Source organism: Leucopleurus acutus (assembly GCF_964270905.1).
Source record: "Leucopleurus acutus genome assembly, chromosome: 7".
Lineage (NCBI taxonomy): Eukaryota > Metazoa > Chordata > Mammalia > Artiodactyla > Delphinidae > Leucopleurus > Leucopleurus acutus.
Window position 1 is genome coordinate 81,195,537 of NC_139150.1, and position 27,026 is coordinate 81,222,562.

The following is a 27,026-nucleotide window of genomic DNA, read 5'->3' on the forward strand; positions in this document are numbered from 1 at the left end:
AATGACAGGGAGATATGGGGATAGAAATGAGAGATGGCGAGAGACAAGAGACTGAGAGGGACCAAGGTGGAGGGTGACAGAAATATCAGACAGAGACAAGAATGGAGAGACAGAGACGGGGAGAGATGAGATTGATAGAGATATCCGGTAGAGAGACCGGGAAGGTAAGAGAGATAGAGGAGCAAGAGATATCAAAGACCTGAGTGACAAGCAGTCCAGGGAGACTGACAGACAGAGGCAGAGGGAGACAAATACTGAGGCCGGGGTTGAGAGAGAACAGGCAAAGACCGACGCAGCAGGAGACAGAAGAAAGAGATTAGAAATAGAGACCGGGCAAGACAGTAAATAGAGAGGGACAGAGACAGGGAAAACAGACGGAGAGACGGGGCAGAGACGCAGAGGACTAGAACCGAGGAGGAGAGGGAACAGAGGATGCCGGGGGTAGAGCCCGGGATGGGGACGGGGACGGGGACAGCAGCGTCTCCACGCCCGCTCTCTGGCTCCCCGCGGCCACACTCACCAGCCTGGCGCGGCCCGCTGCCCCCGGCGTCTCCACGGCGCTCCCTCCGCTCAGCCCGCCTGTCGGGCGGCCCCTGTCTCAGCTCGGTTCCCTGTGCGGGGCCCCTGCCGTGCGCTCCTGCAGTCGCGCGCTCCTCCGGCCGCGGGGCGCTCACTCGCTGCTCTGCCAGCTGCGGCCGCGGGGGCGGGACCCGCGAGGGGCAGGGCGGGCGGGGGCGCAGGGGGAGAGGCCCCGGTGGGCTCTGACGCTTCCAGCCCCCCAACAGGTGTCTCCCACCCTCCATACAGCCAGATTCGGGGGTGGGGGGGAGAGGGCGCTGGAGTGCTGCTGGGAATCGTGCAAAGGAGAGTGAGGAGTCCACCACCACCGAACTCCGGAGCAGGGCCCCTCCCAGCCTCACACGTCGGGGGAGGGGGGGTCCCCACACCCTTACTCAGTGCCCGGCATCCACATACAAACATTCGTGTTCACACACCAACACACCCTGTCACAAGTTCAAGGTACACAGCTGCCCTATCTCACATACTTGGTTACATAAATACTACAGCGCCAAAGGACTGGACAGGCTGTGATCTGAGGGAACTCACTCTGTGGGGTGCTGGGGTGAGACTGGAGGGCCTGGGCAGAACAGAAGCTTCTCCCCTGCCCTGCCCAGGTGCTGTCCCCAACTGCACGCACGCTGCAGTTTGCACAATACGTGCACATGGTGGTGAACTCACTTCTGCACCTGCACACTCAGAGGTCTCTGAGCTCATTCCACACCAGCAGCAGGGCACACATACCACCTGCAGGTACAAAGCCACACGGCTTTTAGCTCTTTTGACGTTCTATTATGGAAATTTTCAAACATATACCCAAGAAGAGTGAATAATATAATGAACCTCTGGCAATCCTCAGAATTTCAATAGTGATCAGCATTTTGCCCATCTTCACATACATCCTCCACCCATGTTTGCATGACTCCCCAATCTCTAGCTCCAGACACCTTTAGCCAACTGCTCCAGGCCCACCCTACTCCCAGTTATCCTCCAGATGCTGAGATGCTGTTCCTCAGCAGCCCTGGACCCCACTCCTCTTAAGCACCCTCATCCACTCCCCAGTTTCTTCCTGTGCGGAAGGGAATCGACCTACTAAAAGCATTGAGAGTCACCGGGAGGTGATGCCAAGTGTGTGAGTGAACAACACGCCTCTGTAGGAGTGATACCTGGCATAGGTGTGAAACTCTGCTGTGTCAAACTCAGCACCAGGGAGCACCACCTGACCTCATTCATACCCAGTGAGGCACACTGGTCTCAGGGCCAAGATTCCTCTAGGGGGCAGAAATTCAGAGGTAACTTGCCTCCTCCCCAACCCTCTCCCAATGAGTCTGCTCCTCTCAGACCCAGCTTGCCCTGGTCTGGACCACCAGCTCTTCTCACCAGGATCTTGTGGTGGGTGACAGCCCCCTGCTCTGTCTCCAGCCTCCACCCTTGTCCCCAGCCCAGCTCCCACTGTGGCACTAAGTCCACATTCTCTGTGGCCCATCTCTGGCCAGCCACACTGAGGCTCAGTCCTGCTCACACTCCAGTGCCCACCTGCTCAGATTTCAGGTCTGACAGCCAGTCAGATCACACTTCCATCAAGAGGCATTGGTGATCCAACCAACCTCAGATCCAATGCCCCTGCCCCCATAGCTTGGCGTGGTATAAGTTCTCCTGGGGCAGAGTCCAGCCCTCTCTGCTGCCATCCCTCTCCAAGGCAACTCCTGTGCTCAGCTTGCCTCCCCACTGCGCCCCCCCACCCAGCTTCCCTAGCTGCTCAGAAGAGAGAAAGTGCCTGGAGAGAGATGAAGGTAAGATTCCTGTTGGAAAGGTAGGAACTGGCTTGGGGACATTCCAGTTGAGGGTTTGGAGATTGCTTTGGAGGGGGTGGAGAGGGGCAAGGGACTTGGATGCTACTCCCAAAAGAAAAGAATCAATCAAGCATAGTAAATTCACCTTTGGGGTCTGAGCCAGGAGGGTACAACTGGGGAGGGCAAAGGGGAAGGAATAACCTGACTGGAACCTGGTTTCTCTCTCTCTCCATCTGTGAAGAGGAAAGGCTGTCTCAAACCCACACATAGCCCCCTCAGATCCTATACCTCACAGAGACAGACAGACTGACCTAGACATCCATTAATCCAACACATACTTACTGAGCACTTACTTTATGCAAGGCACTGTTGGACACAGGAGTAAATAAAACAAAGTCCTTATTATAATGGCATAATTCCAGTGGGGGAAATGTATATTGTGTCACATGGTGATAAGTAAAATGTAGAAAAATAAATCTGGGTTGGGGGGAATAGAAAGGGAAGGGTGCCATTAGTTACCTATTGCTGTGCAACAAATTACACTCAAACTTAGAAGCTTGAAAAAACATCTATGTTTTCACAATTCTGTGGATAGGGAATTCGAGAGTGGCTTAGCTGAGTGGTGGTGTCTTTCATGAGGTTGTAGTAAACATGTTGGCTAGGGCTGCAGTCATCTGAAGATTTGACTGGGACTGGAAGATCCACTTTGCTCGCATGCTCTGTTGGTAGGAGGCTGTTCTCCCTAGGTGGGCCTCTCCATGGGAGAGGACCTCATACCAGAGTGTCCTCCCAACATGGCAGTTGGTTTTCCCCGGAGAGAGTGACTAAAGAGGGAAGAGTGCTTTTTATGGCCTAGTTTTAGAAGTCTCACACCGTCACTTCTGCCATATATTAGTTGTTAAAAGTACATAACTAAGTCCAGCCTGCATTCAAGGGGAACGGAATTAGGCTTCACTTCTTAAAGGGAAGAGTATCAAAAATTGTATGGAGGTATTTCATTTTATTTATTTGGTTGTGCTGGGTCTTAGTTGCAGCAGGTGGGCTCCTTAGTTGCGGCTCGCTGGCTCCTTAGTTGCAGCATGTGAACTCTTAGTTGAAGCATGCATGTGGGATCTAGTTCCCTGACCAGGCATCGAACCTGGGCCCCCTGCATTGGGAGCTTGGAGTCTTAACCACCGCGCCACCAGGGATGTCCCCTGGAGGTATTTTAAAACCAACACAGAAGGGCTGATATTACCCAAATGTTAAGGGAAGGACTCGCTGAGCAGAAACTGAAGGAGGGGAGGAAGAGCCATGCAGTCAGGAGAACAGCAGGTGCAAATATCCTGAGGTGGAAGTGTGATGTGTCAGAAGAAAAGCAAAGAGGCCACTGGGCTAGAACACAATGGCCAAGGTGAACGGTTGGATGTTTGGCCAGAGGTAACATAGACCTTGGAGCAGGTTCTTGGAGGCAGTGAAAGGACTGAATGAGATGGGAAGCATTGCAAATGTCTGAGCAAAGACTGAAAGTCTGACTCTGGCTGTTGTGTGGAGAACCCTCCACAAGGGATGCAAGCATGAGGCTCAGTTAGGAGGCCTTTGCAGTAATCCAGGCAAGAGATGATGCTGGCTTGGACCAGGGTGATAGCAGTGGGCGTGGCAAGAAGTGGTTAGATTCTGAATATGTTTGAAGATAAACCAGACACGGTCTGTTGATGTCTTGAATGTAGAATGTGACAGAATGGGAGGTATCCAAGATGACTCCAAGGTGTTTTGGCCTAGGCAGCTGGGTAAATGGAGGTACCCTTAACTGAGGCAGTAAAGACTACAGAAGGTGCAGGATTGGGAGAGAAATCAGTTCGCATTGAACACTTTAAGTTTGAGATGCCAATTAGATGACCAAGTGGAGATGTCAAGTGGAGACGAAAGTGGTCAGATATCTGAATCGAGCTCAGAGGAGGTTTAGACTGAGACAAAATATTAGGCATAAGACACATAGATGGTCCTCAAGATCGAACCATGTTGTTGCAAATAGCAGGGTTTCCTTCTTTTTCATGGCTGAATAATATTCAATTGTAGATATATACCACATTTTCTTTATTCATTCATGCTTGAGGGCATTATGCTAAGTGAAATAATCAGATAAAGACAACTGCTGTATGTTCTCACTTATATGTGGAATCTAAAAACAAACAAACAGGGCTTCCCTGGTGGTGCAGTGGTTGAGAGTCCGCCTGCCAATGCAGGGGACACAGGTTCGTGCCCTGGTCCGGGAGGATCCCATATGCCGTGGAGCGGCTGGGCCCGTGAGCCATGGCCGCTGAGCCTGCGCATCTGGAGCCTGTGCTCCTGGACGGGAGAGGCCACCACAGTGAGAGGCCCGTGTACCACACACACACACAAAATAATAATAATAAAAATAAAAACAAACAAACAAAAAGACTCAAGTCACAGAAACAGAGAACAGATTGGTGGTTGCCAGAGGCCAGGGGTGAGGCAGGGCCAGGGGGAAAATGGGTGAAGGTGGTCAAAAGGTAAACTTCCAGTTTTAAGATAAATAAGTCCTGGGGATGTAATGTACAGCATAATGACTATAGTCAACAATACTATATTGTATATCTGAAAGTTGTTAAGAGAGCAGGTCTTGAAAGTGCTCATCACAGGAAAAAGCTTTGTAACTATGTGAGGTGATGGATGTTAACTAAACTTATTGTGGTAATCATTTCACAATATAGACATATATGAAATCATTATGTTGTATACCTTAAACTAATAAAATTTTACATGTCAATTGTATCTCAGTAAGACTAGTATATAGACATATAGATGGTATTTATCTATTTATTTATGGCCACACCGTGGGGATCTTAGTTCCCTGGCCAGGGATTGAACCTGGGCCCCAGCAGTGGAAGCATCCAGTCCTAACCATTAGACCTCCAGGGAATTCCCTAGATGGTATTTAAAGTCATGAAATGGTTGAGATCACCTCAGAGCAGTGTAAACCTGGGAAGTGAGAGGTTGAGGAAATGAGCCAGATCTAGCAAAGGAGGCAATGAAGGAAGAGAGTAGTGTCCTGTAAGCCACAGGAGTCTTTTAAGAGTAACTGTGTCAAATGAAAGTGAGAAGAAATAAACACTAGACTTGGCAACAGAGATGGGGAGGGGCCTGGGAGCCTAGTCCTATGTGAAAGGTAGGGATGACAAAGGGAGCTGAGGCATCCGTAACAGGTGGGGGCTCTAAGCCTAGAGGCAAAGCTGGGTTACAGGGTGGGAGAAATCCTGAGGCTTGGCTGTGCAACCTGTGATCAAACGGAGAGGCCCCAGACAGGACCTGTCATGGCCAACACTGTGGTGGTGGTAAGGTGTCAGGGTGGCCACCTTGCCTGGGCCTCACATTCATTCTGAGCCACATATTTAGACTTTTGATGTTGCTTCCAGATGGTTATACATGTAGTCTTTTATATTTTTACTCATTAGAATATCAAATTTTTAGAATGTACATTTTTTTATAATCATGTTCCTTCCATTTTTAATATAACAGAATCCTAAGAAGTGAGAGGCCTGGGCCTTGCTCATCTTCAGAACAGGGCCAGGAAGAGGGTGAGGCAAGTGCAGGACCCTTGGGAGTGTGTACTTCAGGCACCTCTCTGGCCTCATCCTAGCCCCAGTCCCCCACTACCTTAGACACCACCAGATAGTGTGCCTGCTCCCCAGCCCCGGGAGCCTCCACAGAAGTGGGGGGTCCTGGAAAAGGCAGACTGGAGAGAAAGAACTCCTGCTCTGGGTGGACGTGGACACGATACCCTGGAAACCTAGAAAAAAGGAGTTGGAGAGTGACTACGCCTTTCAGCCCAAAAGTGGCTGCACACTGCCACCCCGTGGTCATCCAGGGCAGGAGTCCCGGGACTGTGCCCAGAACAGCACTGGCAGAGACGAGACCAAGAGCAAGACACACACCACCTCACCCAGCCATTAATTCCTGAAATTGTGGTATTCAAACCTGGTGGAGAGAATCTTATTAAACATGCAGATCTCAAGGCCTCAACCCAGAACTGATCTCTGGGGATTGGGCACAATAATCTGTAGAGTCAACGAGCCTGCCAGGTGATTTCCTGGGAACACTAAAGTATACAGTAAAAAGCTGCTGTCAAACTGAATCACACAAGGGAGAGGCCTTCCTGAGGCCCCCAGGAGTTAGAGGTCCTCCTGCTGCTCAGACACGAAAAGAAATGAAACTGTTCAACAGGTCTTTATTGACAGACACAGATAGATGGACAGAGAATGCAGCAAAGGCAGTGTCTGGAAGCTGTAGTAAGTGTCTGTGTGTGTGCGTGCAGAAAAGGCTTTCTCTAGGCCAGCGGCAACCCCTTGGACCTGGGCCCACCTGTCTAGGTCCTCACCCCAGTACTGGGCCCTCAGCTGAGGCCAGCCTCCCCATTATACCCTGGAGGGAGGTATAACCTCAGCATTTGCCACATTCTTCTGGTTCTCCAGCTAACTTGGTTGCGAGGGTGGGGACAGGCCATGAGGGTACTTGCATAGCAGGGGAACAGAATGGGGTAAGGCATATGGTGAGGACAAGGAGATGAAGGGGAAGGGCATCACAGCTGCAGGTGAAGGGAGCCTCCACAGGCAGCTCCTCTTCTCCCTCATCCCCCCCAATGGCTGCTGGGTTGAAGGGTCAGACCCAGGCAGTTTGTAATAGCCACCCCCATCCCTAACTCCAGAGCCTGACTAGGGGCAGAGAAGCTCTGGAAAGGCCTGAGTTAGTGAGTCGAGCTTGTGGGATATGTGCTCGAACATGACTGGCCCCTTTGGTATACGTGGGGGTCCCTCTCTGCATGGGTGTGAATGCGTAATGCTGCCGTACACACAGGATTCAGTATCTGAATGTGTGTCCCATGTGTTCCCATGACTATGTTTGGTTGTATGCATGTGTGTCCCTGCTCATACACCAGGAACTCAGTATCTGCATGTTGTGAGTATGTCCATGTCTTTTCACGTGGGCTCCAGCAAGTGGATGTGTGCAGGCCTGCCCGCTCCTGTCCATCCACAGGTCCTCCTTCAGGCCTGGCTGGTCAGGCGTCCTGGCCAAAGAGGTAGGTGGTGAGTTCAAGCCGGAGGCCCCGGGCATAGGCTTGAAGAGTATAGAAGAGGGTGAGGAAGTCCTGGGTGCTGAAGATTGTGTCAGCCAGCGCGAAGGCCAGGGTAGATGGGATGACACCCCGGCCGTACTCCACCATCCACGTGTTTGGCCCCCACTCCACAGCCGTTGCCTCACCAGGCCCGTGCACCACTGTCTCCCCTGGGGGGACAGGGAACACCCACATGAAGAGCCTGGCCCTGCCCTCCCATTGCCACCACCTCCCTAGCCTGTGGGCTCTCTAGGGGTAGGGAATGGAGAGGGAGCTTCAGGAAAGGAAAAGCCTTACCTCACTGGCCTGGCTGCCCATCTGCAAGGGTACGAGGCTAAGGTGGCCACTCTTAAACTTTCCTGTGTGGCATCACCTGGCTCATGTCCTCTCTTGGGGGAAGCTTCACCTGGCCCTGCACCATTGTTTGGGAGTCATGGAGGTCTGCATTCCCAAGCCTAACTCATGTCAAGCAGAAGTTTAGCTAAACTTGGGCCTGTTAGATAGGGAGAGGTGAATATAAGACCTGCCAGGCTTTCTGAGAAATGTACCTGTTCAGTTACAATGTCGTAACTTGTAATATGCTTGTATATTCGTAACTTGTAATATGCTTGTTGTAACTTGTAATATGCTTGTAATATTCAACCTCAAACTTACTTAGAAGTCCAAATGTTTCATTATACGCAAGAGGGAAGACAACTGTCTGCCTTGTCTTTGGGGGCATGAGAGCATTTCTGATCTCCCCAACAACTGCTGGAATACTGGATCATTAAAATCAGACGTGGTTAACAGGGAGCTGTTATGTTTTGTTTCCATTTGACAGAGGAAGGCAACAGAGACCCTGAACCCTGCCTCAACCAACCACCTGGGGCTTAACTAGAGGGCAAAGGAACTAGGACGAGGGCCCTTCAACGCACCCCTTTTCCATGCCATGGCTCTTTCCTCCAACTATAGGCACCCAAGAATGAAGAGACCCACCTCTCTAACAGAGCCACCTTACCCACCTGGGTAGAAGACCTCGCTTTTGGTAGTGCCCTCTCTCCACTGGTGGAAGGTGCCAGAGATGATGGTATCCGAGATCTCAGCCCAATAGCGCCCTGAGAGACAATCAAATGGACACTGAATATCAGGGTATCCGCTCCACTCGACGGCCTGGCCGAACATCAGCAAGGAGGGCATGGGCCCTTGTACAGCCCCAGCCTCCCAGTCCGGCCCGCCGCCAGCACTGACCCGAGTGGCCGCTAGAGCCCAGGGCGGTGCCGAAGAGCAGCACGTACTCGGACAGGGAGGCGTGCAGAAGGCACATGGCGCCCATCCAGCCTCCCGCGTTCACGAACACCCACTGCAGCTCCTCGTCGGGCAGCACGTGGCCTGGGTGCAGGCGCCGCAGCTCCACGATCAGCCGAGAGAAGGCCAGCTCGTGGTCCAGCCCTGGCGGGGGCAGAGGAACAACCAAGTCAGGGCCAGCATCGGTCACGAACTGGGGAACGGTGCCCCCGGAACCTCCAGCTACGCCCGGCCCTCCCCAGCCCCCTACCCTCCACCTGCCGCCTCACCGGCGTATTGCCGAGCCAGCTGCGCGATCTCTTCATGCTGGAAGACGAAGCTCTGAGTGCCCAGCCAGTGCCAGACCACCTGGGCCAGCACAGCCGCGGCCGCCAGGAGCAGCGCGGCCCACGCCCACCGCCGGCCCACGGCCCACTGCATCCCAAAGGGCGGCCTGGCCCAGCGCAGCGCAGAGAGAGGTGGGGGCCTAAGGCTGTGACCCTCACTGCCTCCGTGTCTCTTGGCGCGCCGTCTACGACCCGTTCCCCCGCCACCGCCGTGGTACGGCTCGCCCTGGCCAATCGGAACTGCCAGGGCACCGGGGCACCGCCTCTCGGGTCGAACCATTATCTCTCGGAGAGCCGGGTGCGCCGAAGGGCGGGGCGGTGCCGCGCGCGTCAGGAAAAGGGGCGGGGCCAAGCTCTCCTAGCTGCAGGCGTTGGGGTATCTAGGCACGCTCTCGCCTAGCGCCGTTCTACTTGGGGTTGCGGGGGTGGCGGTGAGACCCAGAATGGACTGGCCCGCCTGGGCTCACTGACTGGTGAAGCAGGCAACCCGGAAGCAGGGCCTTCCGGACTTGTGATGGTTAAGGCCCGCCTTTGCTAGCACAGGAGGTGGGAAGGAGGCTCTTCTACTTGGGAACGTTACGGACGGCTTTTGGAGGCGGTGACACCTGAGCAGTGTCTTTAAGAGCGATGGGAAGGGCATTCCAGTGAACCAGTGAGACCTACTCCAAGAGCAAAGGCACCAAGGAGAGACAGCGTGGGGTCTTCCGGGGGCCAACAATTCATTCTTTATTCTGAAGTACAAAATATGAGAGGAGGGCCTTGTAAGCCAACTGAAGGTTATCGGCGGCGGCGGGGATTGTGGGGGGAGGGAGTGAAAAAGGAAGAGAAGCAGAAAAGAAACAGAAGAGAAAAGAGGCAGCATAGTGCTGTGATAAGAAAGACACTCTGGACAGGACTGACTGTGTTAAAAGCCTGGCTCCCGCCACCTACTGGTTGTGTGATCTTGGGCAAGTTACTTAAACTCTTTGTGACTCAGTTTTCTCATCTGTAAAATGGGATGAATAAAAGTACATACCTTTATTGTGATGAAGACTAAATGAGTTAATATTTACAAAGCAATTAGTGTCTGGCATGTGGTGTCATATGTGTTAGTTATATCAATAAAACATAAAGCAGAAGAGAACTGGAAGAGTGTAGCCTCACACGTGAGAGTAATGGAATGGTCAACACAGTCAAATATAATTGAGTGGTCCTATGAAAAGACTGGAAATGGTCATTGGGTTTCTCAGTATGGGCATGTAGCAGAGATTATGCTATACATTCACAAATCCATTCCTTTTGCTCTTGGGCAGCCAGTCTACTTTGTAGTTAGGTGAGGCCATGTGATTGTGTTCTGTCCAATGAAGTATAGGCAGAAATGACATATGCCATTTCCAGGTCTGGCTCGTAAAATCTGTGAAATTCTTGACACTCACTTTCTTGTCTTATCTAATATAGTTACATACAATTAAGTAGTGGAGAATTCCAAATGCTGCATGGGACAGAGCTCTCCCTCTCTCCCACAATGGACCATGGTACTAAGCCACTGAGTTTGGAGGTTGTTTGTTACAGCAGCTAAGATTATTTACGCCGACTACTACAGGGCAAAAAACATGTTATAGTGTACTGTGCGGGTAAGAGTAGAGGCTGGGAAGATGAACTAATTTTTGAGAAATTTGACCAAGAAGGGAATGATAAAAAAGGGATTATTTAGGGCTTCCCTGGTGGCGCAGTGGTTGAGAGTCCGCCTGCCGATGCAGGGGACACGGGTTCGTGCCCCGGTCCGGGAAGATCCCACATGCTGCGGAGCAGCTGGGCCCATAAGCCATGGCCGCTGAGCCTGCGCGTCCGGAGCCTGTGCTCTGCAACGGGAGAGGCCACAACAGTGAGAGGCCTGCGTACCGCAAAAAAAAAAAAAAAAAAAAAAAAAAAGAATGCCATTTGCGGCAATATGGATGGACCTAGAGATTATCATACTAAGTGAAGTAAGCACATAATGCTGGGACTTCCCTGGCGGTCCAGTGGTTAAGACTCCACGCTCCCAATGCAGGGGGCGCAGGTTGGAAACCTGGTCGGGGGATTAGGATCCCACTCGCCGCATAAAGTGGCCAAAAAAGAAAAAAGAAAAGAAAAAAAAAAAGCATTTACAAAAGTAAATAAGCAAATAGTTAAAAAAAAAAAGCTGATAATGCTTCCTGTTTTTCTCCATCTTGAATTCCCCTCAGGGCGCACCACAGTTGTGGGGGCAGCTGCAGCGCTGATGCTGTAGCAAAATTTGTTGTTTACTGAAATAGCAAGGCAACATTCCCTTTCCACAAAAAGTGTATCTTTTATCCCCCTTACATCCCTATTACACGTGCAGCCAGTGGGACATGTAATACTCTGGTTTCTTAGCTCCCTGCTCCCTGCCCCCTACCTAGTGGCCTCTTTAGATTCCAGTCTGAGGCCCCTGGGCAGAGATAAGGTAAATGACCTATGACCCAGTTTTTACATCTGAGCTCAGCAAAACACCTGGCTTGTCCTGGCCTGGTTTGGGGGAAGGGCCCTCACTGCTACTTCCCAGCTCCTAGCTCACTAGGTTTCTATCTTAAGGCTCACTGAGGGAGTTTCCTGGTGGCCTAGTGGTTAGGATTCTGGGTTCTCACTGCTATGACACAGGTTCAATCCCTGGTTGGGGAACTGAGATCCTGCACACGGCATGGCCAAAAAACAAACAAACAAACAAAAACTCACTGAAGTCTCAGAGGCATTTCAAAGTATCAGGAAGAGCTTGGAAACTTGGGTTGAAATCTCAGCTTGGCCACTTATCCTCTGGGTGATCTTGAGGCCTCGGTTCTCCACTGTGAAATGGGGAGGAGGTTCAGACAATATTTAGATGGCTCTATAAAGTGTCAGGGGAGGAATTAATTTGAAGTTTATCCTAGTGTTAGCCAACTGGTTTGTTCCAAGGAAAAGTTGGAGAAGGGACAGGGGTGTGCAAAGGAAACACCTCTGACCCCACCCAGATGGTGGTTGGAGCTACTGATAGTCCTGTCCTCCCCACATTTTCAGACTTCTTATAGCCCTCTTACCCTGACCACTTCTTGTGCTTTGTGTGTGTGTGTATATGAGAGAGAGAGAGAATATGATTACTTAGCCCTTTTTTCCCAAACCCGTTTCTGCTGCCTGGTGGGGCTAGGGCATGGTTACGGTGAGGTACCCACTCCTCCAGATAGTACCTGAAGCCAAGGTTTAGCTGAAGCAAATCAAGCCCCACAGCCCCTCACTCCCACCTCCTTGCCTTTCCTCTGCCAGAGCCACCAAGCAGGTGAGTGAGGTGACTGTGGATCCAGAGTTATGCCCTGACTTACCCTAGAATGTAAGCTCTGGGAGGGCTGAGTCTATGCCTGACTCGTGCACACAGGGACATCCCTTTGCGCCATGTGGAGCCTAGGGGCCTGGCACGTGGTGGTAGATAGTAAATATTTGCTGAATGACCAAATGAATGACTTTAAGAAAGCAAATAACTCTTGTAAGCATCCTGGAGCCGAGGGATCTGTGGTAAGCAGCTTTCACAGAGGTTCTTCCAGGGTAGTTAGTGGCTTTGGCCCTAGAGTGGGATCATCAAAGTCGCCCCCTGTAGCTGTAGGCAGTCCTGAACTCCGCCCCCAGGTGGCCGGGCCGGCCCTCAGACAGTCACGTGCTTGCGGCTGTCCAATCAGCGAGGGCGGGGCGAGGGTGGGGCGGAGCCGGGCCGACTAGGCGGTGGGGGCGAGGTGAGCAGGTAGAAGTTACCGAAGGTATCTCCACCCGGTGGCCTCCTGGCGCGCAGGGGAGCGTGTCCTGAGCAGCGCCGGCAGGCGTCGGAGGCGGACACCATGGCCACAACCTTCCGGGCGAGCGGTAACCGCAGGGCGGCCGGGACTCGCTGGGAAGCAAAGCTGAGCCCTCCCCTTCCTTAGGAAGTTGTCGTCCCTGCCCGCAGGTCGGCGCGCCCACCCGTCCAGGCACGCGCGGCGAAGGGACACGCCGGTGTTGGGGCTGCAGGCTGATTGGCGCTGGGAACGCCCAAGCTCTGGCCTTTAGCTCCTGAGTAGGGTGGGGACAACAGGGTGCATCCGAGCTTGGGCCTGCTGGTGGGTAAGACCCAGGGGAGAAAGGGGCATAGGGCTTTGTGACTGATCTTGACGGTTTGCCTCCAGAGCATCAGCATATCCGCTACAACCCGCTGCAAGATGAGTGGGTGCTGGTGTCAGCGCACCGCATGAAGCGGCCCTGGCAGGGGCAGGTAGAACCCCCGCTTCTGACGACAGTACCCCGCCATGACCCCCACAACCCTCTGTGTCCGGGGGCCACACGGGCCAATGGAGAGGTAAGTCTTTAGATCCTACATCTGCAGGCTGGGCCCGGGGGGAGTAGTTCCCCATCCATTGCCCTTAGAGCTTCTCTTCACCCTACAGGGGAGTGGATCCTAGCCCTTCGCCCCACAGGGGAGTGGACCTCTGAGTCATATCCCACCAAGTCTTTTTGACCTCAGAGTGGCCTTCTTCCCACCTTGTAGCCTTGAAGCCCATCAGATGACTGGTGGTATGGGCCAGCAAATGCTTCTAGCCCATCCTTGTCTGTAGGTGAATCCCCACTATGAAGGCACCTTCCTGTTTGACAATGACTTCCCAGCTCTGCAGCCTGATGCCCCTAGTCCAGGTAAGTTGGATCTAGCTGCTGTTGGGGAGAAAAGAGGCTGGACCTTGTTGGAGGACTTCTGTTGCAAAGAGTGATACTCCTTTATCTTAGGACCCAGTGATCACCCCCTTTTCCAAGCAGAGGCTGCTCGAGGAGTTTGGTAACTATGAATTTCCACTCTTACACCCTTCAACCCGAGGCCTGGACTGAGCACTGGGGTTGGGCCCTGCCCCCAGCTCAACGAGCCCTGTATCTCTGTCATCTCTCCCTCCTTTACCACCTAGTAAGGTTATGTGCTTCCACCCCTGGTCGGATGTGACACTGCCACTCATGTCAGTCCCTGAGATCCGAGCTGTCGTTGATGCATGGGCCTCAGTCACAGAGGAGCTGGGTGCCCAGTACCCTTGGGTGCAGGTCTGTGAGGTCGCCCCCTCCCCTAGATGGGCAGGGTGGGGGTGGTACAGTTTGGTTTTGGGAAGTGGCATTTTTATTTCCACAGGTTGTGTTTCGGAGGGGTTGACTTGCTGTGCTTTTGGCTATAAAGCTCCCTACCCCTACTTCATAGATCTTTGAAAACAAAGGAGCCATGATGGGTTGTTCCAACCCCCATCCCCACTGCCAGGTATGTGTGTCAGGGGCTTCAGTGGATATCTGGACTGAGTCCAAGACAGTGTGGGGTGGGGAACTGGAGTAAGGGAAAACAGAGGAAGTATGCTAGTGATGTGGAGGCTTGGAGGTGAGGGATACTGTCTGCTCTTCTCCTTCCCCTTGACAGGTGTGGGCCAGCAGTTTCCTGCCAGATGTTGCCCAGCGTGAGGAGCGATCTCAGCGGGCCTATCAGAGTCAGCACGGAGAGCCCCTGCTAATGGAGTACGGCCGCCAAGAGCTGCTCAGGAAGGTGGGAGAAAGCTGGATCTTGTGTCCCCAGGAAGCCCGTAACCTCACCCCAAAAAGGAGAGGTGTGTGAAGGAGGAGGGTAGAAGGGAAGTAGCAGAGAGACTTGCTAGGAGGACATAGCAGTAAGCTAAAGGAAAGGTGATGATGGCTTAGACTAGGGTGGTAGTGGTGGAGTGGTGAGAAACCATCGGTTTCTGGGTACGTCTTCTCTTCTCCTTCCCTTGCCTATTTGCTGACCCCCCTCACACCCACCTTGATGACCTCATCTCCATTTGGTCGGCCTAGGACCGTCTGGTCCTAACCAGTGAGCACTGGTTAGTGCTGGTCCCCTTCTGGGCAGTGTGGCCCTTCCAGACACTACTACTGCCCCGTCGGCATGTGCGGCGGCTGCCTGAGCTGACCCCGGCTGAGCGTGACGGTGAGTGTCCCAGGTGGGACCCTGGGGCCAGGCTTTGGATGGGGATGGTTCTGGTGGGGCCAGCATCTGGGCCCCAGACTGAGAGTCAGGCTCTGATTCCAGATCTAGCCTCCATCATGAAGAAGCTCTTGACCAAGTATGACAACCTATTTGAGACATCCTTTCCCTACTCCATGGGCTGGCACGGTGAGGCTTTTTGAGTACCCATATCTAACCCCAACACCATTTCTGGGCTCCTGGGTCCCAGCTTAGTGGACTGCAACTCCCAGCATGCCTTGGAACACTTGCTGGGGAAGTGTTCAGGGCAGGGATGCTGGGACTGAGAGTGGAGAAGTGAACGTGGTAAAACTATGTCTCCCAGTGGGCTTTCCAATGCCTTGTCTCCTCTCTGGCAGGGAATGCTGGAAGATGTAGTTTTCAGGTACCTGCTGTGGTCTGGGGGTAAGAGCTAGGCTGAAGAACTAAGAAAGGACCCTTCCCAACTATCTCTGCCTTCTTCCCACCAGGGGCTCCTATCGGATCAGAGGCTGGAGCCAACTGGGACCACTGGCAGCTACATGCTCATTATTATCCTCCACTCCTGCGCTCTGCCACAGTCCGGAAATTCATGGTTGGCTATGAAATGCTTGCCCAGGCCCAGAGGGACCTCACCCCTGAGCAGGTGTGGACTTGGAGCACCCTGGGTCCTTGGGTCCCCTTTTCCCTCCTATTTCCTCAAGGGATCCCAACAATCATGACCCTGAGAATCCCCACGACCTGGGTATTTCTAGGGACTCAGGAGCTGACTCCTTCATCCTCTGGCTATTCCAGTGGTCGTTCTCACCAGCCTCCCCACCCTGCATGCTCTCCCCCAGTGTCTAGCGTCTCCTAGCACTCACCATTCTGGGCAGCCCTTACCCTCTCTGATTATCCCCTTTCCCTCTTCCAGGCTGCAGAGAGACTAAGGGCGCTTCCTGAGGTTCATTACCGCCTGGGGCAGAAGGACAGGGAGACAGCAGCCATCGCCTGACCACACTGACCACAGGGCCTTCTGCCTGAGGGAACTAGGGCCTAGGGTTTGGGCAGATGTGGGATCAATAAAACTGTGCTTCTCAAACTTTAATCACATATTCTAACACCAGAGGAGTGTGAACTCTGATCCTTGGGGGTCTGGGGTTAAAGGCCGAAGGCGTAGCTCCAGCCACAACTTTTCTTTGCCAGCAGATGTGCAAAAACTTAAGGGCACGACCTCCCCACCTCTTTGCCCCAAATCTCTGAACAAAATTAATACTCAGTGTCATGTCTGGCTTTTACTCCTAGAGTAACAAAGGCATCCCAGTTTAAAATGGTTTTAGAAACCTTTGTTCTTGTCTTTGGCTGAGGCTTTGGGAAGGCCAGAGTCCCCTTTACTACCATCCCTAGGGTGTCAGCTCACCAAGCTTGGGACTGAAGGTTTGGTCGGAGTGGGTGAGCAGGATCCTTGTCCCATTGGTCAGTGGCTAGACCCTAGGCTCCTGGCCAGAACCCTGGCTTTGTGAGTGGCTGCAGCTTGGCTCTGCTCCAGCCCATAGAGGCTGAAGGGGCGGGTAGGGAACGTGTACGTGGCTTTGTGTCCTTGGCCTTTCCAGACTCCCACGTGCAGCGTGTATGCACGGGCTCTGTACACCTCTGTTGCCCCTGTGCCCCAATCATTGCACAGGACAGAAAACAGCTCTGGCAGGGAAGGGGTGCCAGAGTTAGGAGCCTCAGGGCCATGGTAGGAGGGGATGGTTTTTGGAGTGACCCTGGGTCTACCCCCTCCCCTCTGGAGCTGTTTCCCTGGCAAGACTGTAACTGTGGGAATAACAAGTCATACAACCCAGGAGACATGATGCCACCTAGGGTCCTCCAAACTTTTAGGTGAGGACCAGAGCTTGTGAGTAATGCGGGAATGGCCAGAACACTTTTTGTCTCCATTCTTCTCAAGGGAATTGAGTCTCTGGGAGGGGAAATCACACAAGGCTGGACAGTGATGATCTGACCCAGGAGAACCTTGGCTGCCTGCATTCCGGTCCAGGATTCTTTCTTCCTAGAGACCCTGGAGGGGAAGGGTCAACTTGGAGTGTTACCCTGGTTTGGAAGAAGCTCAGACAAATGTACACATTTCCCTTGAGCCCCCATTGGCTGGGGAGTGGAACCCTGGATGGGAGACATACACACACACACAAACACACATACCTGATCCTACACCTTTTATTTGCCTGCATTTTGGAATCACCTGGGGAGTTTTAAACAGTACTGATTTAATTGGAGTGTGCCTTGAGAGTTTTAAAACCACAGTGTCCAGCGACGTTTGAGACCCACTGCCTTACCACCAGTCCACCTCCTTATCTGGAGTCAGGGGCACCTTCAGCTTCTCTGGTCACCTGCCCAGTAGCTCCTAAGCCACTGAACTTGAGGCTTTGTTTGAGGACAGCTGGGGGGTGGACAGGGCGGGGCCTGAGAGCTCTGGTCCTGCTGTCCCAGGAGGAGAGGCTTTCAGGCCAGAACCCAGGAACCCGGCTCTAGACTCGGTCCCCGGCAGCCTCCTCAGTCCCGGACAGGACAGGAAGTGTCCGGCAGAGGTGGGTGTGGGGATGATTGGCAGTTGGAGGCTCCAATGGGTCGAGCCCCCCCTATTTCACCCCTCTCCTTCCATTGGTGCCTGGGCGGAGCCGCCCCACGGCGTGCCCCAGGGCGGCAGGGAGTAGAGGCCGGGGCGGAGGGTGAGGACGGAGGGCGCTGGCGGCGGAGGCCGCAGAAGGTGAGGCCTGATGGGGCCGCGGGTGAGCTCGAGGGAGCCTTGCCAGGAGAGGGCGGGGCCTGGGGGTGTGGGATTTGAAGGGCCCGGAGTGATTGACGGAATGTCAGTGCGTGCGTGCGTGTGTGTGTGTGTGTGTGTGTGTGTGTGTGTGTGTGTGTGAGAGAGAGAGAGAGAGAGAGAGAGAGAGACTGCAAGGCTGTGTGTGACGCTGTCAGTGTGCGAAACTTCGCAAGTGTCGCTTGGTGAAACTCAGCTAGTGTGACTGCGGGTGTCGCTGTGCTGAGGCTAAGTCTGCATGTGGCTGTGCCTGTATGGGATTATGTGTGTGTGTCAGTGTGCAGTTTGCGGGCAGAGACCGGGTCGTGCGTTTGTGTGTGTGTGAGAGGGCCTGTGACCACATCAGGGAATGTGTTTTGGGAAGGTCTCTGCGGAGTTTGAGACTGTGTCTGACAGCGTGAGAGTGGATGGCTGGGTTTGCGTGTGCCAGTGTGTGACTTCAGCATGGCAGAGGAGGAATGAGACTTGCACTCGGCGTGTGTCCTGTATCCTGTTAGACTGAGGAGAAGTGGAGCTGGGTTTGCATTTTGGGGACCCACTTCAGTAGCCAATGGGACTGACCTTTCTACTTAGTGGCCAGGGTAAGCAGACCATCCCCAGCACACTTGGCTCTCCCTCCTTCTTTTAGTGCTTGAGAATCCTTGTCACTGGTCCAGTGCTCCTTATTTTCTGTCTCCCTGTCTGACTCAGTTTCCTTATATTTCTTTTTCTCTCTCTACTAGTGTCTTCCTAGAGCTAGTGCTCTGTGTGTCTTCACACTTTCGTCTCCCCAGGTATCTCTGTGTGTCTGCTTTTTAGTCCTGCCTCTCATGTTCTCTGCATCTCTGTCTCTCTCTCTGTGCCCCTGTGCCTGACTCCCCTGTTCACCTTTGTCTCTTTGGCTACCTGGGGGCCTGAAATGGTGATGAGATGGGGGATCTGCCGTGCTAAGAGCTCCCTGGAAGAGGGGGCTTACACTATGATGAGGAGTTGCTTTTAGAGAGTGTTGTGACCTCCCCCATCCCAGGGCGGAGTGCTAAGTGTGTGTGTTTGGCTGTGCAAGGAAGAGGGAGATGTGTGTCTGTGTGTGTGTCTGGGTATGTGTAAATGTTTAAGTGTCTGAGCCTGGGTGAGGATGTCTGAGTGTATCGGTGTAACTGTGAGTGGCTGTGTCTGAGAGTGTGTGTCTGAGGGTAAGTGTGGGTCTTGTGTATCTGGCACCAAGGGACCAAAGGCATTTCCTGGTGCTGGGGCCTGAAGAGTAGCGGGGGAGGTGAGAAATGGCTGGAACGTCCAGGGGAGGGGGAAACTGGACTCTTTGGCTTTTCTTTATATCCCCCAACATGGGGCCCTCTTCCCCTTAAAATACAGACAGCTGTGCCCTAAGGAAATATTTGCTGGGGAGTGAAAAGAGTGGGAGCATGAGTATGTGTCTGCTTTTTGATTTGACTGTGTCCGCGCGTGTTCAAGGGCGTATCTTTGTTGACTGTGCCTGGGGGTCCACGCGTGAATGTGCCTGTGTTCTGCTGTGTGAAAACACAGGAACCTCTTGCTGACAGGGACACAGCAGCTCTCCTTTCCCTCTTGCTGTGCCTGGCTGTGCCTGGCTCTGCCTGTGGCTTCCTTTTCAGACTCGGGGGAGGCCTCCTCCCTTCCCAGGGCCTTGGGTGGGAGGGGGTGGGAGAGTAGGAGGGAGGAGAAAGGAGAGAGGAGGGGGCCTGGCTAGGGGCTGCCGAGCTCCATGGCCCAGAGGGGCGGGGGCAGGGAAGGGGAAGGAGGGGACGATTCTGGGGTCCCAGAACTGAGTAGAGCTGAGACGGGTGCTGTAGCTGGTGGGAGGAAGTCCTGGAGGCCATGGACAGTCAACCACTGGAATCATCGAGGTAGGGCAGGGCTGAGCAGGGTAAATGCGGCCGGGGGGCCGGGGTGAGCCACTAGACACACTCAGACAGACACACAGACACGTGGAGGTCGCTGCTCAGCTCCACCTGGGAGGGATTTGGGCTCTCCCTCTTCTGGAGCGCTCGCCCAGGGCCCTTTGCCCATCTGTGCCTTCTCCCACCCCCCTTCCCTCTTCCCCACTGCGTTCCTCATCCTGCTTTCTCCCATCCAGGATTCCCTCTCTCCTAGCACGTCCATCCCCCGTACACACATGGTTGGTTACCTTTTTGGCCTCTCTGAGATCCTGCTGCCCCAGCCCAGCCCTCACCTCGTTGAGCTCTCACTGCCTCCCACTCCTGATCTCTGAGCATCTCTTTGTCCTGTGGCCTCCACCCCAGCCTCCTGTTCCTGCAGCCTCCCAGCTTCTCTCAGCCTCCTCTCCTGTCCCGCCACCCTGTCTCCATCTTCTGGCTCCTCGCCCACCCCCAGCCTCTGGCAGCAGTCAGGGCATCTGGATCTGCTTAACTCCGCAGCCTCAGCCTGCACCCTAGCCCCATCCGGCCTCACAGGCTCAAGACCAGCAAGATTCCAGAGTCAGGCCCAGATGAGCGGCGCAGAGCAAGGAGCCAGGCCCAGGCGAGAAGAGGCTTGGCAGCCAGAGCAGGGCTAGGCCTCATGGCAGGGGTACAGGGTGGGCTCAGACCCACCATGACAGTCCCACCCCAGGGTGATGAGGGCTGCCTCAGGTCAGTCAGAGGCAACGACTATCCCTGGGCCAGGTGGGATGGACACGGAATTCCCAACAGCTGGATTGGAGGAGTTAATGGGAGTGACTGAGCCGGTGGCAACACTTGGTGCCAGGGGTGGGTGCCAAGGGTGGTGCAGGGGGCGGTGCTGGCACAGTCTGTCGCCTCCAGCTTTTGTTCTGGGCCTTAAGCCCACGACTGAGAAGGGGGGGTGTGAGGGTGTGTGTGCGTGCGTGTGTGTGTACTCACACACAGCGCTGGGCGTATGGTGGAAAGGGGACCTTACATCAGAGCCCCCAGTGATGTCTGATGTCCTTACCCCACTGGGCACCTGGTTTCCTCCTAGAAAGCCTCAGTCTGGAAGAGGGGGAGGCAGACTTTAGCCTCCCATCTTGGGAATGGGGCATCGCTGACCTTGCCTCTCTCCCCACAGATGAGCAGCAGCTGCTCAGGGCTGAGCAGGGTCCTGGTGGCCGTGGCTACAGCCCTGGTGTCTGCCTCCTGTCCCTGCCCCCAGGCCTGGGGCCCCCCAGGTGAGAAGAACTCTGCTCTATGACCCAACTCTGACCTGTGACTTGCCACCATCACCGTGGCCCCTCTCATGCCTAACCTGTCATCCTCCCAACCCCTGAAATCCAGTCTGGCAACATCTCTCTACCCTGCTCTCTGACCTCTGTCTCCAGATTATAACATGATGTTTTGACCCCATGACCCCACTCAGGTCTTAAAAGTCCACCCCTTATCCTGTCACTGTCACAAAGTGTGGGGTGGGGTGGGAGAGAGGGAAAGGAAGAGCCTCTGCTCAGAAGTGCCTTCAACAGGGGTCCAGTATGGGCAGCCTGGCAGGGCCATGACGCTGTGTTGCCCTGGAGTGACTGCTGGGTAAGTAAGTGCTCCACCAGCCTGCTGGGCTGACAGGACCCTTTCACGACTCATTTCTTGACCTTGCCCAGTCCTCACACCCCTCCCATCCTTGTCCCTGTATCTGTAATCCTCACCTCTTTGTCTGTCTTAACCCTCAAACCATCCTTATTCAACAGAACATTCAACCAACATGTATTGAGCACCAGCTAAGTGCCTGGTCTATTCTAGGCCCTGGGATGCAGCAGTGCACAAGCCAGGCAAGATGCCAGGTAGTAATACCTGCAGGGCAGAAAATCAAAAGAGAGTGAGGTGGAAGAGGGTAACCGAGTGACCACTTTCTATTGGTAATAAGGGAAGGCCTCTCGGAGGAGGTGACATTGAAGCTGATTTCTGAAGGTTGGGGTATAAGCAAGCATTCCTGACAGAGAGAACAGCTAGTGCAAAGCCCTGAGGTGGGAGTGAGCTCCACACTCTTGAACCAAAAGAGGCACAACCTGACTGGAGTGCAGTGGGGGAGGGGGAGACAGGAAGGTGACGAAGAAGGAAAGGAAGGCAAGGGCTAGATCACCAGGGGCTTTGTAAGCCAGCAAAAGGAGTTTGAGCTTTACTGCAAGCACTGAGAAGCCAATGGAGAGCTGTGACATGGTCGGACTCATAGTTTAAATCTTCCCTCTATCTGTCATCATCTCATCTCACCCCCAGGGCCCCGGTGTCCTGGTTTCGGGACGGGGAGACAAGGCTGCTCCAGGGACCTGACTCTGATCTAGGGCACGAACTGGTCCTGGCCCGGGCAGAAAGCACTGACGAGGGCACCTATATCTGCCGGACCCTGGATGGTGCACTTGGGGGCATGGTGACCCTGCAGCTGGGCTGTGAGTTGGGGAGGGAGTGTTGGTGGTAGCAGTGATGAGACATGGGGCTCCTGGGGGAATCCAGGCCCTGAGTAAGCCCTCTGGGATGGGTAGGGGCTGGGAACTTCTCGGTCTCCAGCTGCACCCTCTGCCTCTAGACCCCCCAGTCCGCCCTGTTGTCTCCTGCCAAGCAGCTGACTATGAGAACTTCTCCTGCACTTGGAGTCCCAGCCAGGTTAGCGGTTTACCCACCCGCTACCTCACCTCCTACAGGTGTGTGCATGATCGGTGTGTATACCTATATGTTTGGGTGTTTAGCAAAACGTGGGTATGGGAGGTAGGTAAGGAGGTCCTAAGGAAGGCCTGAGAGAGAAGGAGGACCCTCCTTTCCTTCCTGACCTCGGATGGCCTCCTCCCTGCCAGGAAGAAGACGGTACCAGGAGCCGATGGCCAAAGGTAGGACATGAGGGGGAAGCTGAGGGCTCTAGCTGGGTACCACAGTGAGCATTTCCAAAGCTCAAGACCACATCCTCTCTCCTAGGATGAGTCCATCCACAGGGCCCTGGCCATGCCCACAGGACCCCCCAGGGGCTGCCCGCTGTGTGGTCCATGGGGCAGAGTTCTGGAGCCAGTACCGGATCAATGTGACTGAAGTGAACCCCCTGGGGGCCAGCACACGCCTGCTGGATGTGAGCTTGCAGAGCATCTGTGAGTACCCACTCCTAGAGCTCTCCCTAAATCCCTACCACAGAGACCCCAAACGGACCCCAGAGTACAGGTACCCCCCAAATTCAGAACTCACCTCCCCTGAGCTCCCACATAGCTCCCTCCCAACATAGACCCATTTCGGCACACAGATGGCCCCCATGGAGACTAAGAACCCAGGGAGATCAGAGCCCAGGAGGCAGGCTTACATCAGCTTCTAGAGACTGCTGCCACTACCCCCTTCCCTACTAGTCCTTCCTGGCTGCCTAGCCCCAGTGCTGCCTCTCTGCTTCTAGGCCTTGTGCTGAAGGCACTTCTATCTCATGTCCTCCCTGCCCAGTGGAAGCCCTTGCTGGCCTCTCCTTCCTCTTGATCTGTGTGTGGAAGGGGGTCACCAAAGCGCTGGCTGGAATTTGGGCCAACTCATCTTCCTTGGATGGAAAGCAGAATCACTCTTTTTTTAAAAAATTTATTTATTTTATTTATTGATTTTTGGCTGCATTGGGTCTTCGTTGCTGCACGCGGGCTTTCTCTAGTTGTGGTGAGCGGGGGCTACTCTTCCATTGCGGTGCGTGGGCTTCTCATTGCGGTGGCTTCTCTTGTAGCGGAGCATGGGCTCTAGGCGCACGGGCTTCAGTAGTTGTGGCACATGGGCTCAGTAGTTATGGCTCGTGGGCTCTAGAGCGCAGGCTCAGTAGTTGTGCCACACGGGCTTAGTTGCTCCGTGGCATGTGGGATCTTCCCAGACCAGGGCTCGAACCCATGTCCCATGCACTGGCAGGCGGATTCTTAACCACTGAGCCACCAGGGAAGTCCCAGAATCACTCTTTAACTCACTCAACAAACATTTCAAAAATCCGTCCTCAGATCTTAGCTTACTTTATAATAGGGATGACAGATAGGTCCTGTGCCTAATGGATGATCAAGCTTAAGATTTCCCCAACCTCCTTGAAAGTACCTCCCCTCAGGGACCTTTAGGCACACACCCATCTTCCCTTGGGAGGTGGTGGGGAAGGGATGAGTACCTGTCTTGTGCCCTGAATTTGTGTCTCCACTGCCCCCAGTGCGCCCTGACCCACCCCAGGGGCTGCGGGTAGAGTCGGTACCTGGCTATCCTCGTCGCCTGCGTGCCAGCTGGACGTACCCTGCCTCCTGGCCCCGCCAGCCCCACTTCCTGCTCAAGTTCCGGCTGCAGTACCGTCCAGCACAGCATCCAGCCTGGTCCACGGTGAGGCCCTTGGAGTGCGTCCCAATCTGGGGCTGTGGGTCCTGTTTCTAGTTTCATGTTCCTGGGTGTTCTGCGTGACCAGATCTGGCAGGTAACTGACGCCCCGTGGCCTTCCCCTACAGCGTACTCTCCATGGGCCAGGCCTTGTGCTGGGTGCTGGGGTTGTAGCAGAGACTGAGGGACCGGGCCTCTGCCCTGCAGGGCTGTAACTGATCTCAGCCCATCTGTGGGAAGACAGCAGTGATTTTTTAAAAATAACTTTTCTAGGAAAAGGAGTGCCTTTCAGCCAGAGGCACAGCCACATACAAACACTCATATACTCAGATGTGGATAGAGGTGAAGTCCCACATCTGGAGATGGCAAAGATTGGCCAGCATCAGGCCTGGGGAGCCGCTGCCTCAGACGATAACCAATATTTATTGAACACCATCTGTCTGCCAGGCACTGTGCTACACATTTTACATGTATTATCTCATTTAGGTGTATTCACCTCTATTTTACAAATGAAGAAACTGAGGCACAGAGAGAGGTCCAAGGTCACTCACTAAGTGGTACAGCAAAGATTTGAACCCAGGCAGTCTGAAGTCACAGCCTGTCTACAAAACCACTGTGCACTTTTGTCTTCTGAACACTAGGTGTAGACCTGACACCACCAGCCACCCTATGTGAGGCCCAGACGGCTGCATCAGGCTGACAGGGACAGGACTGGGAGGAAGGGGTGCTCTTTGCAGACTGGCTCTGGGGGGCAGATAGGCTGAGTGCTTATAACCTGGATAACGTGCCGACGAACCATCTGCACTGACAGGTGGAACCGGCTGGATTGGAGGAGGTGATCACGGACGCTGTGGCTGGGCTGCCCCATGCCGTGCGGGTCAGTGCCCGGGACTTTCTGGACGCAGGCACCTGGAGCGCCTGGAGCCCCGAGGCCTGGGGTACTCCGAGCACCGGTGAGAGACAGAGCCTAGGGAAAGGGCAGAGGCCCCGCTGCCCAGCATCTATCGGCGGAACTGCAGGCGCTATGGGGCGGCGTGGCAATTGCGGCCCCAGGCTTCACCTGTAGCTGCCTGCAGCTCCGCCCTAGCTTAAACCTGCCCCAGATTAAACCCTGCCCCTCAGCCTCCGCCCTTCAGCCTCCACCCCTGCTTACATCCCCAGAAGCTGGCTCTGCCCTTTCAAGCTCCGCCTCCGAGGCGCCCCTGTGTCCAACCCTGGCCCTGGCCTCGCCTGGCGGGCCCTGGCCTCCGCCCCGACCCCGCATGGATAGTTCTCCTCAGGTCTCGTCTCCCCCCAGGACCCCTACCGAAGGAGATACCAGCTGGGGGCCAGCAACACGCGCAGCCAGAGGAAGAACCTCAGGCGGTTAGCCCTGCTCCCCCAAGACCGTCCCTCCTACCAGACCTGCGGCCACTTGGTGAGCTTGGGCAGATGGGCAAAGGTGGTAGAGGATGGGAAAGCCCCAGAGAGAAGTGGGCACCGAGTTTGGTCAGGCAGGCTTGCTCTCACAGCTGGCACGTGACCCTCCCCCTCAGACCACAGAGACGCCCTGGAGCAGGTGGCTATGCTGGCATCTTTGGGAATATTCTCTTTCTTGGGACTGGTGGCTGGGGCCCTGGCACTGGGGCTCTGGTAAGTGACTGCCATTGGCCTCTCATCCTCTGATCCCACACAGGGGCTCTGATACCCATAGACCACACCCGTTCCCACCCCTCATGACTTTGCACTGAACGTGTCTGATTCTGGAACCATTCCTCCTCCTTCTCCCACCCCCAGCTTCATGATTCTCACCCTTTCCTCTCTTGACCCTTTACTAACAAACCTTTTTGGAAGAGACTGAGATGCCCCACATTGTCAGGGAGACAGCTTCCTTTTTGTGCTCCAGGCTGAGGTTGAGACCATGTGAGAAGGATGGACCCCAAAAGTCTGGGTTCTTGGCCCCGATGATTCCGGTGGACAAGCTTCCAGGTGAGTATGACCTCTGGGAGGTTTGGACTTGGAGATGTGTGCCCTCATTTTGAGTGTCTGGATTAAGAGCCAGGTGCCTTAGTCATAAGGGTTTTGGGAATCAGAGTTGGGTCTCCTCATTCTTGTAACTTCTGGACTCAGGGATGGGCCTTTCATTCTTGAGTCCCGGGCTCAGAGTTGGGTCTCTTCTGTCTCTTGCAGGATACTGGGGCTCCTAGATGGATTCCCTCCTCATTTTCAGGGTATTAGGCTCAGAGCTGGATCCCCTGCCTTATTCTTGACGTGCCTGGGCCCAGAGCTAGGTCCACTCCCTCATCTTCAGGGTATTGGGGCTTACACAGAGGTGGGCTCCCCTATTCATTTTTGGAGTGTTGGGCTCAGAGCTGGGTCTCCTCCCTCATTCTCAGGGAATCTGGGACAAGATCCAGTCCTACTATCTCCCTTGATTTTCCTCCTTCTTCTAGGAGTCCCAAACCTGTAGAGGATCTTGGAAGGCTTCAGCTGATTCCACCTATAACTCTGTCTTGCTGGTGTGGATGGACAGACAGGTGGAACCCAGGCAGGACAGTAGATCCCCACGGAGTGGGGTTCTCAGCTGGAAATTCTGTTTGGAGCTCATTTCTATGAGACTCTGTGTTCCCAACTTGCCAGCTGAAAGGTGCCTGGACCTCTGGCTTCATCTCAGAGTTGGCAGCCCACCTGAGGAATGTGTGTAGATGTGTATGTCTGTGTCCATGTGTGTCCATGTGTATGTGAGGCAGGGAACATGTGTTCTCTGCATGTATGTATATAGGTACCTGGGGAGTGTGTGTGGGTCCTTGGCTCTCGGCCTTGCCCCTGGCGGGGGTTGTGAAGGTGTGAATAAAGAGAATGAGGAGGTTCTTCTGTTTATTGACATGTCTCACAGCTCCGGATTCGGGACTCACAGGAGAATACACAGAACTTGGAGACCACAGTCAGAG

At 54.2% G+C, this 27,026-nt stretch overlaps 3 protein-coding genes across 11 annotated transcripts; 2 read left to right on the plus strand and 1 right to left on the minus strand.

The window, feature by feature from the left end:
- Positions 1-6,570: 6,570 nt before the first annotated feature.
- SIGMAR1 (sigma non-opioid intracellular receptor 1) lies at positions 6,571-9,270 on the minus strand. 3 transcript variants are annotated; one of them, XM_082842094.1, is made up of 4 exons: positions 9,018-9,270; positions 8,692-8,892; positions 8,466-8,558; positions 6,571-7,504 (listed from the first exon to the last, which is right to left on the minus strand). In XM_082842094.1, the coding sequence occupies exons 1-4, from the start codon at positions 9,166-9,168 to the stop codon at positions 7,245-7,247; spliced, it is 705 nt and encodes a 234-aa protein (XP_082698220.1). In that variant the 5' UTR covers positions 9,169-9,270; the 3' UTR covers positions 6,571-7,244. The 3 variants fall into 3 exon arrangements, with proteins under 3 accessions (XP_082698220.1, XP_082698219.1, XP_082698218.1); XM_082842093.1 differs by having other exon boundaries at positions 7,290-7,416; XM_082842092.1 differs by having other exon boundaries at positions 7,299-7,634.
- A 3,538-nt stretch (positions 9,271-12,808) lies between these two features.
- GALT (galactose-1-phosphate uridylyltransferase) lies at positions 12,809-16,128 on the plus strand. Of its 2 annotated transcripts, none has more exons than XM_082842246.1 (11): positions 12,809-12,965; positions 13,235-13,404; positions 13,661-13,736; positions 13,827-13,875; positions 14,000-14,129; positions 14,281-14,337; positions 14,491-14,613; positions 14,898-15,030; positions 15,133-15,216; positions 15,537-15,691; positions 15,959-16,128. In XM_082842246.1, the coding sequence occupies exons 1-11, from the start codon at positions 12,911-12,913 to the stop codon at positions 16,037-16,039; spliced, it is 1,113 nt and encodes a 370-aa protein (XP_082698372.1). In that variant the 5' UTR covers positions 12,809-12,910; the 3' UTR covers positions 16,040-16,128. The 2 variants fall into 2 exon arrangements, with proteins under 2 accessions (XP_082698372.1, XP_082698371.1); XM_082842245.1 differs by having other exon boundaries at positions 12,809-12,935.
- A 1,401-nt stretch (positions 16,129-17,529) lies between these two features.
- Positions 17,530-26,937, plus strand: IL11RA (interleukin 11 receptor subunit alpha; the record flags this gene model as incomplete). Of its 6 annotated transcripts, XM_082842673.1 has the most annotated exons (14): positions 17,802-17,813; positions 20,888-20,987; positions 21,276-21,336; positions 22,021-22,190; positions 22,328-22,442; positions 22,593-22,625; positions 22,711-22,877; positions 23,939-24,102; positions 24,908-25,049; positions 25,394-25,513; positions 25,632-25,728; positions 25,982-26,064; positions 26,266-26,306; positions 26,529-26,937. In XM_082842673.1, the coding sequence occupies 13 exons, from the start codon at positions 17,802-17,804 to the stop codon at positions 26,280-26,282; spliced, it is 1,281 nt and encodes a 426-aa protein (XP_082698799.1). In that variant the 3' UTR covers positions 26,283-26,306; positions 26,529-26,937. The 6 variants fall into 6 exon arrangements, with proteins under 6 accessions (XP_082698801.1, XP_082698803.1, XP_082698799.1 ...); XM_082842675.1 differs by lacking the exons at positions 17,802-17,813; positions 26,266-26,306 and adding an exon at positions 17,530-17,612; XM_082842677.1 differs by lacking the exons at positions 17,802-17,813; positions 26,266-26,306 and adding an exon at positions 17,726-17,791.
- Positions 26,938-27,026: the final 89 nt, after the last annotated feature.

Excerpts from the sequence above, each read along its gene's own strand:
- SIGMAR1 (XM_082842094.1), bottom strand. The coding sequence starts at position 9,168 with ATGCAGTGGGCCGTGGGCCGGCGGTGGGCGTGGGCCGCGCTGCTCCTG. Across the intron at positions 8,893-9,017 it reads GCTGGCTCGGCAATACGCCG|GGCTGGACCACGAGCTGGCC; the intron begins GTGAGGCGGCAG and ends TGCCCCCGCCAG. Across the intron at positions 8,559-8,691 it reads GGGCTCTAGCGGCCACTCGG|GGCGCTATTGGGCTGAGATC; the intron begins GTCAGTGCTGGC and ends ATTGTCTCTCAG.
- GALT (XM_082842246.1), top strand. The coding sequence starts at position 12,911 with ATGGCCACAACCTTCCGGGCGAGCGGTAACCGCAGGGCGGCCGGGACT. Across the intron at positions 14,614-14,897 it reads GCCAAGAGCTGCTCAGGAAG|GACCGTCTGGTCCTAACCAG; the intron begins GTGGGAGAAAGC and ends TGGTCGGCCTAG. Across the intron at positions 15,692-15,958 it reads GGGACCTCACCCCTGAGCAG|GCTGCAGAGAGACTAAGGGC; the intron begins GTGTGGACTTGG and ends TCCCTCTTCCAG.